This window comes from Pavona decussata, unplaced genomic scaffold (assembly GCF_977016875.1).
Source record: "Pavona decussata unplaced genomic scaffold, jaPavDecu1.1 SCAFFOLD_416, whole genome shotgun sequence".
Lineage (NCBI taxonomy): Eukaryota > Metazoa > Cnidaria > Anthozoa > Scleractinia > Agariciidae > Pavona > Pavona decussata.
The window spans coordinates 474838-492630 of record NW_028145778.1 but is presented as its reverse complement, the minus strand read 5'-3'; the positions used below and the strand labels follow the sequence as shown (position 1 = coordinate 492630).

At 36.5% G+C, this 17793-nt stretch overlaps 1 protein-coding gene across 1 annotated transcript; it reads right to left on the bottom strand.

The window, feature by feature from the left end:
* Window positions 1–3884: 3884 nt before the first annotated feature.
* LOC146450912 (protein FAM227A-like) lies at window positions 3885–17741 on the bottom strand. Its single transcript, XM_085099788.1, has 18 exons — window positions 17591–17741; window positions 14740–14976; window positions 12844–12897; window positions 12562–12647; window positions 12437–12475; window positions 11697–11810; window positions 11199–11261; window positions 11020–11055; window positions 10236–10340; window positions 9222–9348; window positions 8695–8796; window positions 7916–8067; window positions 7366–7596; window positions 6689–6845; window positions 5915–5993; window positions 5752–5826; window positions 4764–4836; window positions 3885–4268 (listed from the first exon to the last, which is right to left on the bottom strand). Exons 1-18 carry the CDS (start codon window positions 17625–17627, stop codon window positions 4185–4187), a joined length of 1851 nt encoding a protein of 616 aa, XP_084955914.1. The 5' UTR covers window positions 17628–17741; the 3' UTR covers window positions 3885–4184.
* Window positions 17742–17793: the final 52 nt, after the last annotated feature.

The window sequence follows — 17793 nt, the reverse complement described above, 5'->3', positions numbered from 1 at the left end:
AAGAGAGCCGGGGTGCCGCCCACCACCCAACCCCCACCCTGTGATTAATCTCTGCGTTTTAAATTCGGTTTATTAAAATTGTGCTTTCTTCAGTTAGAAAACTGTTGTCCTGTTTCGTCAGATATGACAATAATATTTTCGTTTTCGTAACCATGGTATCTGGCAGTTTAACCTTGTAATATAACTATCTGATACTGAACAACCCAACTTTGAGCGATCGCTGTCTTGTATAACTTTCGTTGTCGACTATAAAATCAGCAAAGATAAATTAGAAAAAAAGATTCATCGAAGTTTGAAGTTCTATCAAATGTAGAAATTTACGTAGATTTGTAAATTCAACAGGTCAAACAAAAATATTATCTGATCTGAATGTAGAATATCGCTCAAAATTGACGTTAAGTGTTCTCAATAAAAAATATCTCTTAATGGACGATTGGTATATTTGAACAAAAGCAAGAAACACAACCCGCATTTTCAATGGTTTAACAACAACAGCAAAAGAACCGTTTAACGTTGCGAGCTGAAGTGTTTTGGCTAAAATTGGGTCAAATTGGCCCAAATGTGCTTCAGGCGCCTGGAACCTCCCCGATCGCGGTCAATGTAAAAACAAAATTTTAAGTGTCTTTTCTCAAAAACTTCATTTATCTTTGTCACATATGATCATCGTCCATCAGAGGTATTTTTTTTTTAGCAAAATAAACAATCAATTTTCTTAGCTTATCTTTAATCCCGTTTCCTGCAGTCCATTCCTTGCTCAGTGAGTTTTTTCGTGTTCTTGTGCATTGTTCCTTCCTCTGGTGACTTCACCTTTAAGAGAGAAATAAAAAAACTCGTGAGCCATTTTGCAGAAAATATAACATGTGCCTATTTATGCTAAGGTATGAAGTGGTCCTTTCTTTTCTAGCTGTCGCGATTATTTAATTATTAGTTTGCCTTAAGAGGTAAATTTGAGACATAAAATTTGACAACGAAAATTTTCATTGAATCTTTAAATTAGCCCAAACAAATATTTCTGGAGTATATTTTCAAGCTTTCAGAACGTCAGAGAAACTGAAATACGAAATATGTTGATCGCAACAAAGTCCGTGAAGGAGCCAAGGTGCCACGTCAAAGCACGTGCGCAGTATTTCGAACAAGTTGATCCAAAAACGCTTAAATGTTGAACGGCGAACAAAACCAGCTTCCTCGCAGTCATTTCCTTTCTTTCCTTCTCTTTCTCAGGATAGAATTTCGTATGATAGTGACTGAAATTGACGTTTGCGAATTCTTATATTGTTGTACTTCGGTAAACACGTTGAACTGAATCTCGTCAAGGAAAATAATTCCAGGACCTGCTCGCTTACTAAGAGTTCGACAGTTTGAGTGCTGAAGTTCTATGAAAATGTGTACTCACCATTTGTTTGTTGGAAACGAAGGCCTTTTCTTAATACGTCCAATTCTTCCTTCCACTTCGGTACATTTTCAAGGATGGAGTTCGTCCTCTCACGTCTTCACTTGTCGGCAAGTTCGTTGGTTTGAAGCGAAATCTCGACGATGTACTGAATATGCATTAGATGCTGGAACCAATCAACAACTGCTAAAAACGGCACCAGTGCGAGCGTTGACAAGAATGCATGCCTTAATTGATATGGTTACGAATTAATATTATTGCCTTAGTCATTTCTTTTTCTTCGCATGAACAATTCGCCGAAAAAACAAAACAAAAACATTTTGAACAGTGTCGCACAAAAGCGGAGAAAAATTCAAGGCTTCTAGTCCCCCCCCCCCCCTAAAGCAAAACAACACAACAACGGACAACTTTTATTTTTTGGTAACATGTTATATTTTACAGCTGAACTGGTCCGCTCTGAAAAGGAGCATTTTGATTGGCTCCCCGACCGGTCCGAATATTCCTATACGGACCGTTAAGATTGACGGCTTGCGTTAAAATGTTTGTTTGATAGAAGCAAAGTGTTTCAATTCTGACAAAAAGTAAAGCAAAAATGTTTTAATCACTGTTCAAACAGCCATGTCTGGGTTTCTATTTTCTTGCACTTTTTCTCGCTCTGCTTGAACATAAACCAGTTTTACGCGGAATAAAAAGCAACGAGCGGGAAAGTCGAAATAATATAAACCTTATTGAGCTAGCTTGTTCAGTCCGTATTGGAAAAATATTGGTCTCGTCCTTTTTTTTTTTTTGCAAGTTTAAGGACCTCGCATTCGGCTCGGTCATAAACTTGCAAAAAACGAACAAAAAACAACAACAACAACAACATCAACAAACAAACAAACAAAGAATTCGACCAATACGGAGCTCACGCTAGTTCAATAGCAGAAATTTATTTTATGAAACTGTTCTTGTTCAACTCACATTGTAACTACTGTAATTTTACGTACGAGGTTGTGGTGTAAATAAATAAATAAATAAATAAATAAATAAATAAATAAATAAATAAATAAATAAATAAATAAATAAATAAATAAATAAAATAATAACGGTGTACAAAGTTAATGTCTGGAGAACAAGTTCAATAGTGCTAAGAAAGATTTCTTCACATCTTGCTTCTAGAAGTCGTAAGGATCTGCAGTGTTCTTTAAGTTTTGAGAAAGATTGGAATCGCTCGAAAGTTCTTCGGAGATCTTCGGATGCTAATTGGGCACTGTTCGGCTAATGAGAAGGGTGCCGTTGACACGATACAAAGCCGTTAAACACGTAAGAAGTAAAAGTTAACTGAGATTTGTCATAATGATTAACTGAGTAACTGTGGTTGATAGCTGAGAAATGGTTTAAATTTTAACTGAAAACTCAATGAGAATCCAGCACCCCAAGGAGACCCTACGATTATAATAACATCAGATTTATCCCGTTGTTGATTTTGTGTGGTCGATTTTCCGGTTTAACGTTCATTTTTTGGTAGATTGCTGATGTAGAAGTCTTGTATTTCAGTTACTAACCGAGGAAGGAGAACGCTTCCTAATTTGGTGGTTTTTCTGTGATTTCGTCGGTATCCTATGGAACCAAGGGGTAAGATTCAGGATTTTTTTTGTTTGTTGAGTCCTACATCATTTTCAGTGACCATCTTCTGGGTGGCGCGCGCACTATTATTTAGTATGAAGGGTAAAAAAAGAAAAAAAAAAATGCCGACGTTTCTGACGTGCGAAGACGTTCGAGAAATCGGTCGCCTAGTCTCCTTCCCGTCTCTCCAATGTACAAATGTTTGCAGAAAGCAAGAGAGCTTGTAGAAGCGAATCTTATGCAATAAATATAAACATTAGCGGAGGTGCATGTAAAAGGAACTGTGACATCATTAGATCGCTTGGGTCCCGAAATTTTGTCCACGTTGAGGGAAAAAGCAAGTTTTGGAACGTGTGCGCGAACGTTTAACCTCATTATGAAAGCGAGGCTTCGTGCATAGTCAAATAGCCATTCATATACAAACGAAATTAATTTTCACATGAAAAGCTTTGCACATGGCCTCACTTTCATAATGAGGTTCAAAGCAACTCCGAAAAGGCCTTTATTGATCATATACTTCATCCACAGAACAGTTTACCTGCTTGTAATAAAGCTCAATAGGCCATTTTACAGTTGTGTGCTTAGTGACCTGGTCTTGAATTGGAAGCGAGGCTGGTTTATATATGGCTTGATACAGACCTCACTGCTTTTCATATGTAAATGCAAATAGTTAGCATAAGAACAGTTTGATCTGCATATGAAAAGCAGTGAGGTTTCTATCAAAACAAGGTCACCTCCAGCCTCGCTTAGAATCAAAGACCAGGTCACTTAGCACACAACTGTAAAATGGGCTATTTTGCCTGAAGTGCTTCTATATAGAATACTTCATCTGGGAAAAAAGTGCATGCAGAGATTTCAAGGAACGGTGTACAACATGATATCATTGAGATCAGGACATCAACACAGATTTTTATTGTGCCCACTTTCTGCAACAAAGCCATTCTTTAATAAATTAGAAAAATATAGCACTCTGTATATACATCATTTACAAAAACGACGACATAATTTAATTCAGCCAGAATTATTGTAGCATTGTTATTCATGGTTTCATTAAAAACACAAAACCACAGTTCAGTCTTTGTTGATATGTTTGCCACGCACCACTGACCAGTAAACAGAGACGAAGAAATTTGGGGTTGATAAATAGATAAAAATACGACCAACGTCCCAACCGGTTTAAGAAACCTGCTTAACTCGTTTCCTCTGCCCCATACCCCATGGCCGAAGCAACGGCCGCCTCAACTTTTCCACTACTTTGCTCATCTCCATCTTTCTGAAATTAACGAAATGAAAGACCACCCGTTAGTTAAAAAAAAGCTGCACTAATGGTTTGAATTTGTAGGAAAGAACTGAACAATTAGGGAGTGCGGGTGAAAAGCAATGGCAAAGATGGGTATAGATCATAAAATGGACAAATTTGATTGCAACGCGTTCCAAGTAACTCGACGTTGGTTTAAAATTTTAACGCCAACCTAAATGTAAGATTGAAATCCTTGGAAAGTTTGCTTTCTTCATGGCATTAGTTACAGCATTAATAAATACACCGTATTTGTTGCATAAATCGCAGGAAATTCCATTCGAATAGGCGAGTCGACCTTGAGTCGTGTGATATGGCTCTTACTTTGTGTGTGCGCATATAAATTAAAGCTAGCAAATGGCAAATTTTCTATGGTACTTCTTATTTTCATTATTTTTCAAGGTAAGATAGGGGATTTTTATTTCAGTTTTGATTCTGACCATGGTAAAACAATGCCGGCAACTTGCTTACCGTGAGCTCCAGATATATCAGTTCACTGATCTTCTTGACATCTTTGTGCCTTGAAAGCAACTCTCCTTCCCGTCTAAAACAACCAAGAAGAAAATCGTCAACACCATACAGAAATAAAGCTTACAGCCTACGAATGTATGCTTTATACAGCGTTCCACTTTGTCTCTCCTGCCATTGTCATGTAACTGTCATTACCAGACTGATAGAGAAAGTTGAGCACTGACACTCAATTCATCTTTGACATTATGAAAGGGAAAGAGATTGTTGGTAACAAATCTGTTTTACATGTAACGAATGATTGTTTTCACACGAAAACTTGTGTTTTATGTGCCTTCCAGCAATCGACAATTCCCATTAACTGCCGGCTGTACACTGACTTGTGTTCATATAACCGGCAGGCCCAATTTCAGCAGCACTCTTATTTCCCCTTATTTGTTTGCTCGCTATAAAATTTGTCGTTTCGCATTTCCCGTGGGGATAGTTTATCAGCGAATCGCGATTTATTTCGTTCATTCGCTTTAAATTCATCAGCTGAGATACTGAGACTAGTTCATGTACTTTCGTATATGAGCAGAAGGCGTCACTACTAGATAAAAATATGCGATGCACATGCGATGTCGACTGGCAATTGAATGCCAACTAATAATAATAATAATAATAATAATAATAATAATAATAATAATAATAATAATAATAATAATAATAATAATAATAGGTTAAAAGTAGAGAAAAGAGCTATTAAAACTTATTTACAATTCTTTTCGATTAAAAAAAGACTTTTTAAGCACAATTTTTTTTGAAGAAAAGGGAAAAAATCTCATCAAGTTACAACAATATTATTCGTTCATTGATTTTTACCTAATATTAATAATAATAATAATAATAATAATAATAATAATAATAATAATAAAATAAATAAATAAATAAATAAATGAAAAATAACTGAGACGAGCGGACAAGGTGGGATGTGTTTCAAAGCGCGCATCACCTGGTGAAGTCTCGATTGGCTTCTTTCTGTTTACGAGTAAACAAAGTCCTTTGGTGAGTATTCTCTTCATCAAGTCTGAAAACAATTATAACATATACTTTATAAACACTGTGAAATTGTGGGAGTCGTGTTACAAATGACAGATTGCAGCTAAGATACTCACTTTTTAAAATCACTAGTAAGCGCTTGTGAAATCTTGAGTGACTTTCGAATCACCTCTCGGTAGGTTGGTGCAGATAACGTGAGCGTAAATTAAGGCAAATTGATAAGATAGCAACAAACAATGACATTACAAGTCTGTAAGAACATTCTACAATGCATAAAAACTCCCAGCCTCTTATTTTTATCAAGATAAAGGTTATCAAGAATACTAGATGTGTACAAATCTGGTACAATCCTGTTGTTCGTGGCCCGCTTGGTCCATAGCCGATTTCTCTAACTCCAGATAATTTGGTAAAGTGAACTTTACACTGCAGTGTGACGCAACGGTTCAATCTGAAGGGAAACAAACCAGGCAAAATTCACTGCTAAAATCGGACTGTTGACTAAGGATTTGGGGTCTCCGGTTTAAAGCGTCTTTAGCTACGTTTTAGCTTGAGATAGAGCGGTTTGTTCGTTATTCTCATTTTGGTGTACACATTTCACTATCTATATTTTTGACAAGTCGTAACTGCATATTTCATGTTTAAATTTTAAAGCCTTCAGCATGAAGGCCGAAAGCGCTTGTTTCAAATATTCTCAATCAGAGAACGCTCTTTTTCAAAATTTTAACTAAGTCGTGTTTTGAACGAGTGGGCCAGGGATCACAAGACGCCAGTATATACATTATGCTTCTGTAGCACGGAGCTAAACAGCTACACAGATATCACTACTATCCCGGGTCAGGAGGGTAACAAGACTAAGCTAGCAATAGCGTAACGGTTAACTAAAGGATATGGTGGCAGTGACTTGATTTCCGTTCTCTGGATCAGCACTGATGTTCCTGAATCTTTGGATAATTTCTGCATCCGTAGAAACTGTTCGACCAGCGGACTGTGCCCGTAAATGTCAAACACACAGCGACTGAACTCTGGACCTCTCCCCACGGGACACGACTAAAAACGGAATGTAGAGATAGGTAGCGAATTAACCCTGTCACAACTAAAAGGTCACACAACGTACCGTAAAAGCTATAACACACAATATACAGGCTATAACACACAATCTCATTAGGATCCAACGACGCTATGTTTCAGTTAGCTGTGTAGTAACATTTTGGATTTTGTGCAAATATATGATTTTATCTTTGAAAAATTTATTAAAGCGGCTATGGGCATCTGCCCATAGCCAATTCAGTCCATCTTTTGTGTGATGTAATTCATATGGGCCCCTGTAAACGAGCTGCAGGAAAAGCGACCTGGCCTCTGAGAATTTGTTGAGATTGGCACGGCAGGAAAACATAAATAATATACAACTCTTATAATTCGCTGGCCGCTTTTACACAATATGACCTCAACTGACTCAGAACTTGAGTTTGAACTGCGAGAATTCGAAAAGTGTCTGCAAAAAGGTGTAAGATGTAAGATAAACTACATGTGTCAGAGAGTACCGTGAAAGTCTGGCTTACTGACTTACCTCTCTACGTTTTTCTACACGATTGGACTTGTGTACACCTGCAAACGCGTTGAACGAAGAAACTTTCGCCTGAAGTCGATTCAAAGATGGTGTAGTCGAACCCTCCTTTTCATCTTTTACATTACACACAGCTAAGCGATTTATCGAGTCACGTGTCTCTTCTGTGTTTGTTACACAGCCCGTGTGTGACGCATTCCTAACTGCCATTGACTTCCTTCTGAGGTCTCGGCCCTGTAAAAAGAGTTCTCTTAATTGTGCTGTAATTTAATTTTGACACAAAAATGCTCATTAATTCTTTCTTATCAAGTTACTCTATTTTCCTCAATTCTCCCTAAAAAGGTTCTTACCAATTTTTTTAAAAATGCTTGCCTGAAATGCGCCACTGAAAGTCATTTTCACTCGTTTTAAGACTGAAAAGTCCCTTTAAGCAACGACCTACATACAGTAGTGATAGCGGACAAAGTGATGTGAATGGTGTGGAATCGGTATTTTAAGAAATAAACTTTTGAAAAGAAGGTAACCTAAGGTTGAAAGAAAAAAGCTGCCCTACCTGAGGAAAAGGAAAGCTACTGGAGCTGGCAGCTTTGTCTTCCACTATCAAGGGTAAGGACTTTTGGCTGAGTTTGTTGCCAACAGAAGACAGGCTGCTTTGTTTAGACAAGCTCTCGACACTGAGTTCTCCTGGAAGCGACACTAAAGACCCTAAGAAATAGAACAGCAAGCAGTTAAATACTTTACCGTCATTGTCCGATGTCGGTTTAAAATTCAGTGTAAAGCGGACACGTCTGCTGTTGGCTTATCATCCGAGGAATCACCCCCCTCCCCCACAGATTTCTAAGCTTATTACCAGTGTGTACTATCAAAATTAACTTTGATCACACAGTATGTACAGTATGTGGTTGCCCTTGGGTAATCAGACGCACAGCTCTCTGCTGAATAAAGACAGAAAGACAGACAAATTCTGAGTACTTCCGTACACCGATAGAATGCTCCAACTACTGATCTATCGATCTACAATTTTTGTCATTCGCTATGTTCATATCTCAAATGCGTCCTGCATACTGCTAGGATCAGCAGTGCTGATGGCACCATGGGAATGGTAAAGTAAGCTCTATCATTAGTGTGTAAACACTAATTGTGAGGTCCCCGTTATAGTATGAGGAGGTTGATCTAGCAACAGAACGGAAATGTCAGTTGACAACGGCGCACACATCAAGAATACCCATATATAGTCGAAATAGACTCGCGTCCAGACTATTCCGCGGACGTTCCTGTTCTGTTGCTAAATCAGCCTAGTGTGTTGTGTATTTGGTGTGGTGGGTTTCAGACCTTTAGAAGCATCCTTTTTAATCTGTTCATCTTTCCTCAGATCTTTTGGCTCTAATGCTTTGAAGTTCCACTTGTCCCAGATTCTTGGTACAGGCTTCGTTCCTTAAGGCGAGATCAATTCAAAATTACTTCACATTGTTCAGAGATGAAATGATTACTAAGGTATTACTTAGTAAAAACCAGTAATGAACTGTGTTTGCAAGGACCAGCGCGACAAAATAAAAGTACCGGATCCTATAGTGAAGGATCTAGTCAGCAAAAAAATTGTAGAACAAATAATCTAAAAAAGAGCTGAAGGCTGATTTCACCGTCAGGGAAGTATATTTTCCAATATTTCGAAAGGCATGGCCTTTCTTCTTCAGGGTACGTTTGAGACTGGCGCTGTGGTAAGAGACTTTACAAATTAAAACAGTTACAGTAGATACCTAGAAAACATAGGCTAAAGTTGAATAAACAAAAACGTTACAATTTGAAATTTGAAAATACAACTGGTCAAATTATGCATATGAAAGCTCTTTGACACCGACCAGCAATCCACTCATTGATTAACTGAAGCAGATCTTCCTTGAATTCATCTCCAAACTGCTTGTAAGATGTGGGAAATGCAGTGCAAAACGTACAGTACACGGCTTGGGCCATCATGTTTGGATACCGCTAAATACAAGGTATAAAAAAAAGATCAATTTGACAACTCATAAGTAGATTTTAAGTCAAGTCAAGTCCAAGTGGTATATACAGCTTTAAATAAAGATGAAGATGGTTATAAGCATCACCATGATGCCCAATGATGGTGATGATGATGATGACGGCAATTTACCGGTAATAATAATGGCGATGAGGTGATGATCATGATGTTGATGATAAACTGATCACAATGATGACGACATTTTAATTTTAATAATAATGGTCATGATGATTTGTACTTAGGGGTTATCTCTTGGAATAGTATACACTTAAGTATTAGCAATTCTGTTAACTTACAGTAAACTTTGATTTTGTAAATCCCAGTCCCACAAAGATAGACGTTCTAATTTTTGTTATTTACTCAGTGTAAACACATTGTAATTCATTCTGATTTGAAAATTGGTTCATTAAACATTGTTATTATTATTATTATTATTATTATTATTATTATTATTATTATTATTATTATTATTACTATTATTTTTATTATTATTATTATTATAGCTCTTTTTTATATACTTTTAACTTGTAAAATAGCAATTTGTGTGGAATATTTTAATAAAGAATTATTTTTTTTATTTTATTATTATTATTATTCTTGTTGTTGTTGTTGCTATTATTATTCTGATCATGATGTGCATCATGATATTACTGAAATTTTGCTTGAAAATAGTCTCTTTTTTAATCAAAATGAATTGTAAATAGGTTTGTAATAGCTCTTTTTTTTATATACTTTTAACTTGTAAACAGCAATTTGTGTGGAATATTTTAATAAAGATTTTTATTATTTTATGAAGTTGATTATAACCTGATCATGATGGTGATGATGATGATGACATTATGGTTATGAAACATACCTTAAGAAACTTATCTCTGTATTGTGTTACTGGGGCTGTAAACAGCATCTTCACATAGTTGTGGGCAATGCGATTGAACAGCATTTCTTGAATATTTTGGCTGGGCTGTAAGGTCAATAACAATAGTAAAATTATATTCTAGTGAAAACATAAAACTATGCAGGTCTTCTGACCTGAAAACCCCAATCATGTGTAACAGTAAAAAAAAAAAAAAAAAAGAAAAAAAAAACACTTCATGTATGTCAACTGATATCCCCTGGCACTTCAGTTGATTCTTGGTGACTTGGAGAAATTATGTAAGTTGAATAAGCCGAAACATCCCTAAAAGTAATTATCAGTTTGGATTTACTGTGGACCTTTCTCAGATACAACCTGCAGGACAAACAATAAAATTAATTGCTGATATGATCTGCAGAGTTGTAAGTTTTTTAAAAAGTCCAAATGTTATGCCCTGAGAGCAAATTAAGGCAACTTTTAAGTCTGTTAATACATGTACAATTTTCACTGAAGGGTTATCACAACACGTAACAGTTTACAGTGCGGCTACTATTACCGGGGTCACTTAAAACTGGCCAATCAGATCACAGTATGATACGAACAATGAATAATTCCAAAATTTTGGGTTTTAACTGTTGTCTTCGGTCTACTCGCAATAAATTGGTTCAAGCGGCTTTGGTTGAAATTCATTGTTCTTGTCCTGTAATTTGATTGGCCAGTTTTGTTTAAGTGACCCTGGTAACAGTGGTTGCACTGTAATAATGGCTGCAGACTAAACAAGACCTACCTGATATTTTTCCAAAAAGTACCACCAAAATAAGTCCTGATAAAGAATCGAAAAAGATTTTCATATCAGCAAACTAAATTTACATTATTTTCATACTGTTATTTTAAACATGTACACTGTACATCCCACATGCATGCATAGCATTGCATCTAAAACCCCTTTGTGTCAAGTACTCATACCTGCAAAATGTCTTGAGAGGTCTTGGTAAACATGAAAGACTGGAATTCTCGCTTAAATGAAGGCTGAAAACAGTTCAAAGTGGTTAGCAGTTGCAGCCAAGGTAAGTCTTTCCTCCAAACTGCCTTCGGGAGGGGAAGGGGGGGGGGGGGGTAATTTTATTGAGGCACATTGTATAAATGCAGAGGATGTTTTATTTCTCTGATCAATTCTCATTCATTTGTGTTGTTCTCGCAAGTCATATTATTTGCCATGTTCTGTTCAATTCTCATGCTCATAGGGTAGCACGGACATTTTTTTCTGGCTTGAATATCAGTTTGCTGATGTCTCACCCAACAAACATGTTTTGGTCCACAATCATGGAAAACTTAGCAGCCATGAATGTGATTGACAGTAGGGAAATGTATCCAAGGCGGCAGAGAAGTGCTCTTTGCCAGAGTAACCATGGCCAAGTAGCACTGACAATTTTAGGTAAAGAGGCAGCTTTATCCTTTAATTACCTTTTTCCTGAGATCCCGTTGAGCATTTATAACAGTTAAAATGATCTCTTTTGCTTGGAGTGGTTCAGGAAGAGGTGTGACTTCATCTGGCTCATAACCAGGGTACACATGCAGCTGAAAGAGTATTAAATATTTAAATATTATAATAATTATTTAGACCTTAGCATCTTGCATTGCCCAGTTTTGCGAAAGTTTTGGATTATTTAATTTGATAAGACAAATTTTGCCATTTTTGTTTTTGAAAATTATTAATTTTTCCACCAGTTGCTGCATTTTGATTGACCAGTATAAACAGAAGCCACAAGAAAATTTCAAACTGATGTCAGAAAATTTGTCACAAAACTTTGTCATTTGGCCACTCACTGAAGATGCATCATACAGTAATCCTTCACTCTCTGACACAATATCATTTTTATATCAGATTATTAATAATTTCAATTAGAACTCTTTGTCCATGATTTAGTGTTCAATGTACTGTCTGTGGTTCAAGAAAACATCCTTCCCCCTCACCCAGGGAAGGGAGGAAGGAGCCTCAAAAATGGTTCAAATAAAAATTAACACCTCTGTGGAGGACTGACGTATTGAAAAGTAATAATATCATATTATTACCCTGTCTGATAGAATTCATAATAATCACATTTATTTTAGTTGTATTTTTTTTAAATTTAACTCAAAGTTATAGCTACAAGAATTCATGTATACAGCTGTTATATGTAAATTAATATAAAGAGCCACTATACCTCAACCAACATAGGCTTCATGCTTGAGGTCTTTCCTTTCTGTAAGTAAGATTATAAACACTCCCATAAGTAAGAAGACTTGGACATTAGATACTGTAATTGTATTCACTGAGCCAGTATTGTACCTTTTTTGAAGCCTTTTTCCACCCAAGCAACTGAGATTGTGGAGAAGCATTATTCATCAACGGGTTCTCAGAAGTGGCTTGCAAAACTGTAATGAATCATACATGAAAAATGTTCAGATACTGGATTAGCATAACACTTGAGAAATGGCACATGTAGAGCTCTGTCATAACAAGATTAACAAATTACATTTGCTGCATATTGTGAGCAGGGGAACTGAAATCCAATTCCAGGAATTATCAAGTCCATGACCTAATTTAATTTTGTTTACAATGTTCACTCACCAGATCTCACTGAATAAACTCCAGCAAACTTGGTCACTTCCTTTGCCTCAACCTCTGAAAAAATAATTATTATAATTATATTTTTAGACTTAACAGACTGATACTTTTTCTTTGAAATGACATCATTAACTTTTGAAATATTGAGTTTAAAACTCTTTTATTTTTTTACTTTAATTTGAATTTACTGGTATTGAAACCCCTTTACTGTAAACTTTTGTACTTCCAGCAAATTTCCATGTATAACCTCCTTCCCACAGGAAGGATTTTTTTCTTTTACCCCCTTCCCATCTGTAAATTCCTTTGAGGCCCCCTCCCTACCCTTGGGGATCGGTGTGGACATTTTCTGGAATTACATGTACATATATGCTCAAGAAATGATTTACAGCTGTATTGGCCATTCCATTGTTATGTTTAACTTAATAATTCACCCTAAGGGGGATCACCCTAGAATAAACGTGTGTTAAAGGTGCAAAAAGTTTGGGGTGGTTTAAAAAGAGGGTTGGTATAAAAGAGAGTAACAGTTATTGAGAGTGTGTCATTACTCTTTGAAGTTGGTGTTCATTCACTTTGATGTTACCATGGCAACCAAGGTTTGACAGACAGTTTTTTTTTCAGAAAATGGAAAATCCCATTTAAAAATGGAAAATCCAGGCCATTTAAAAATTTATACACCATGGTAGTAATGGTATGAATTTTTTGCTGGTTAAGTACTTTCATTGCCAAGAGAGAAAAAGACCATCAGCTTTGGCATCATAGTTGGAGGCCAATTTGTGTGCAGCACAATTTTGCAGTTTTTTAGTTTAGTGCTGTTATAATTCCCCCACACAACACTACCAGTACCATGATCAAAATGCGGTGAATTGCAACAATTCATTGTAGATGCATAGAAGTGTTTCAAAAGGAACAAATTGTCTATTTTGTTTCAAGACATGCCAATATGATGAATACATAGGTTAATGTACTGCTCCAGCCAAACGGTATAGTTTTTACCGGTAATTACTCCTATTTTGGTCTGAAATTGATATACAGTGTACAAGTATATTTTGATGTTTTTGGTCTTATGTTGGGTATGTCTTACTTGCTTGATGGAAATGGGATTTGAACCTTTTAGAGTCTGAGTTGTGAGATTGAGTGCTGAAAATAATAGGAAGTGGACTGCACATCCCCATCAATACATGTAATTTTGAGAATTAATCCCCTCCTGGGAGAGGAATTAAAATAATTGGTACATCTTGTAAGTGTTATTTAGTTAAAACAATAACAAGGGGTATAATCATAATTAATACTAGTGACAGAGAGGTTGCAAAGATCTTTGTTTGGTTTGAAATTAGTGACTTCAGGCGGACTTTTTCTGCGGTTAGAAATTGTCTGGTGGATTTTTTATGTGGAGCAATATATTAAACAGACGACAATGGACTTTTTGGATTAAGTTCAAGGCTGCTGGACTTTATAGGGTCCTGTCATAGCCTAATAGGACTTCTTGGGATCTAACATGTTTTATCCCTGACTACCACCCTGGGGAGAGAACTCTAGGTTCCTTGAAACCTGAGGCCAGATATCACAAAAACCTGCTATGTTAAGATACGTATACAGTAAACACCCGCATAAAAGAACAAGTGGATTAAGAACCTCCAGGCTGAAATTTATCATTTTAGATGCCTGTTATATAAGAACCTTACAATAAATAATTATATGAAGACTTATTCCGGTTGACCTTTGAAAAAGTAGGTTCTTAAATGTGGGTGTTTACTGTATCAAGTATTATTTCTAAACAATTATCTATTGTTACGCCAACAAAATAAACAAACGATGCTTGGGACAAATCTTAAATTACGACGGCTTTGCAAATCTGGCCGCTGGATGTACATGTTGTACAGGAAAATTTTTATATCTTGCCTTTATTGCTTATCTTTGATGTTGACTTCTTTGGAGGTTTGTAATCAATGATAAGTTTTCCATAACCAAACTCCTCATCATCTGGCTCCACCTCTAAGCCATGCTCCTTCATGTATTTATCGACAACCAGCTGAGTTGGTGAGTCATAGCTGTTTAAGTTTGCATTCAAACTGCAGATTTGATCTGTGATGTCTCTTATGGTTCCACCCCGATGGAACGATTCTTGTAATTCGAATACTGATCAGTTGAATCAAAGAAAACAATTAAACAAAGTACAGTATACTGTAGTGTAGCATTTACAGTAGCATCTTCAAAGAAGACATTGTTTTTGCCACCTTTCCTTAACATATCTCCACATTCTTGACAAAGATGGTGCCATATTAGACCACTACAAAGTTTATGATTTCTTAACACCTCTGACAAAATTAGTACCAAGACAAGACTTCACTTAAGCCACTATTTTTGTCCAGTGTGGCAGGGCTTTCTCTCAGATATGCAGCCAAGCATAATCTTTATAAGCCGAACATAAGAACTAATGTAGGTAAACAATTATTAATCTCCTTCATGGCAACCGATATTTGGAAAGACCTTCCAACTCCTTTAAAAAAACTCATACAAAGTGTGTCTGCTTTTCCGAAACAAGTTATACGTTATTTACTGTCAGAACAACAAATGAACTAATTTTTCTTTTATGCTGACCTCGTAACATACGTTAACTTTTTAAAATTAATAAGTTCTTCCTTCCTTTTGCTTTTTCATTTTTTTTCTTTCTTTTATGCCTGCTATCTAGAACCTAAATTAGCCAGGGAGCTAACAAGATAACCAAATGGTTCATTTAGCTTCCTTGCTTTGCACATTATTCTAACCAATAATTAATTTAATTTATATAACACCACTAAAAGATTGTAAGAATCAAGTTATGAACATATAAATTGATAAAAAGCACAAATATTAAGATTATTATAATTTATTATTATTATTATTATTATTATTATTATTATTATTCAGTACAGCTGAAGGTTTTGCTGGAATTCAAAGCATCATATAAATAGCACCACTCCACCCTTAGTGGGGACTGAATTTGCTGGGATTTCACAACAAATACACAAGATGGTGGGCTGTCCATAATGTTATCAAATAGAATCTCATTAATCCTCTGTCCATCATATCAATCTCCTGATGAAAAGGTAATTTTGTACACTGTACTAAGCCAGATGTGTCCCCAACCAAAGACCACACCTTGGCTTTTGCCGGTGTATTGTCCTTTCCATATCACTCCAACATATCCTTTAAGGGATGTAGAATGGTCCTTGAAAAATAATGGGTCTCGGGAAATTTTCGGGAGTCTCGAAATCTCGGCATCTCAAACTAGAGTCTTGGAATCTCAAGCTCATAAACAATAAAGCGGGTCTTGGAATATTGTATTTTGGATTTTGAATCTCAGAGTCTCGTGAGCCAAGTTGTTAAGTCTGAATTACTGTGAGTCATAAAACAACAACAAAACAAAGCATAATGAAAAGCGGCTCAACATTGCAGTCATGCAGGCTGTGAAATATGTACGCTTGGATAAATTCTGCTCGTCAATTGCCTTATTATGCCTAAAAAAGAAGGCTGATTTCATGGCATCTCACAGACTTTTGATTCGCATTGTCTCGGCTTGGTTTGAAAAAAATAATAATAAAATTATTCAAGTCTCAATCTCGGATTTTAAATGAGAGTCTTGGCGTCTCGAATTTTACCAAATTACTACAACCCTCCTTTAATGGTCCACTCAGAAACAACCTCTACAATGACTTCCTGGGCCTCAATGTCAAGTGGCAAATAGTAAATTCGAAACTTCGACAGATTGAAAGACTAGTATTGTTTTCACTGAGCCTGGGACTTTGTTACTATAGAAAAGCAGTCAAGACTCTGACATAGCTTTGTAACAGAAATTGAGAGTGTGAGAGCGATGAACGTTGACAATCATTTTGCAAGACATGCACCATTTGCTGCCGTTGATTTCCTCTAGTCTACTCATTTGTAATCTACCTCCCGATGAAAATGTATGTTCTGGGGCAGATACACTTCTAACCATTGGCCAGACATAAGTTTGTGCCCGTGTATTGTTCATTCAACAGCAAACGTATTCCACTGGATTACCTTACACTGAGGGTAAGTGGGCCACTTGGAAACAACCTCTGAAGGTTCAACAGTAGGCTAGTCCACAGAATGGATCTTTTCTTGCATAATTTTTCACCTGTTACTTCAGGGGAATGTTGAAATGCTTCCCAGAAATTTAATATAATACTTATTCTCGTATTAAATTTTAAAGCATACTCTGGGAAAATAAAACACATAGCCAAACCTCCTGAAAGTTCGTGACCTTCTCTGCTTGTATTAAACTTAAGCTTTATCTATGTTCGAGAAAAAGTCTAATCAAGCAAAGCAAAAGACAAATTTAGATTGCCTCAATGCTTACCAGACTGACCAAGGCTGATCGAGTTGACACAGGACAGTTCTATAAATGATTAAAACCTCTTGAAGGAAAGGCGTACGTATGCGGTCATGCAACCGAAACATCAACATTGGAAATCTCAGCTGAGCTAGAGTCCAAAGCGGTCGGCTGTCAGTGGAAACTGTGTTTGAACATTTGGAGTACATACGCCAAACCGACCTACACTAATTTCAAACCAGTTGGTAATGATCCAAACAAAAGATCATGGAAACTTCATAAATCATTAATTATTATTTCCACACGCTGTGCTTTCCAAAGAGAAGTTCGGTGGTAGCCATTGGTAACCAGACGAGGCTGTAAAACACCAACTGCGAGAGCACAAACGTAAATAGTAAATAAAATCACAAAGGATACGATCATCTGGAACCTTTTCTCCTTCAGCCACAAACATGCTGTTATTCCTTTACACAAAACTTCATTATCTCTGTGGGAGAACTGGATTCCTACTAAAATGTTTGTAAAACTTTTGGATCGCCTGCAGTGTGCAACAGGTGAGAAAAAACTGGGACGAGTGAGCAACACGCAAAGCACTATGGGGCTGTAATGGCAGACGTAAC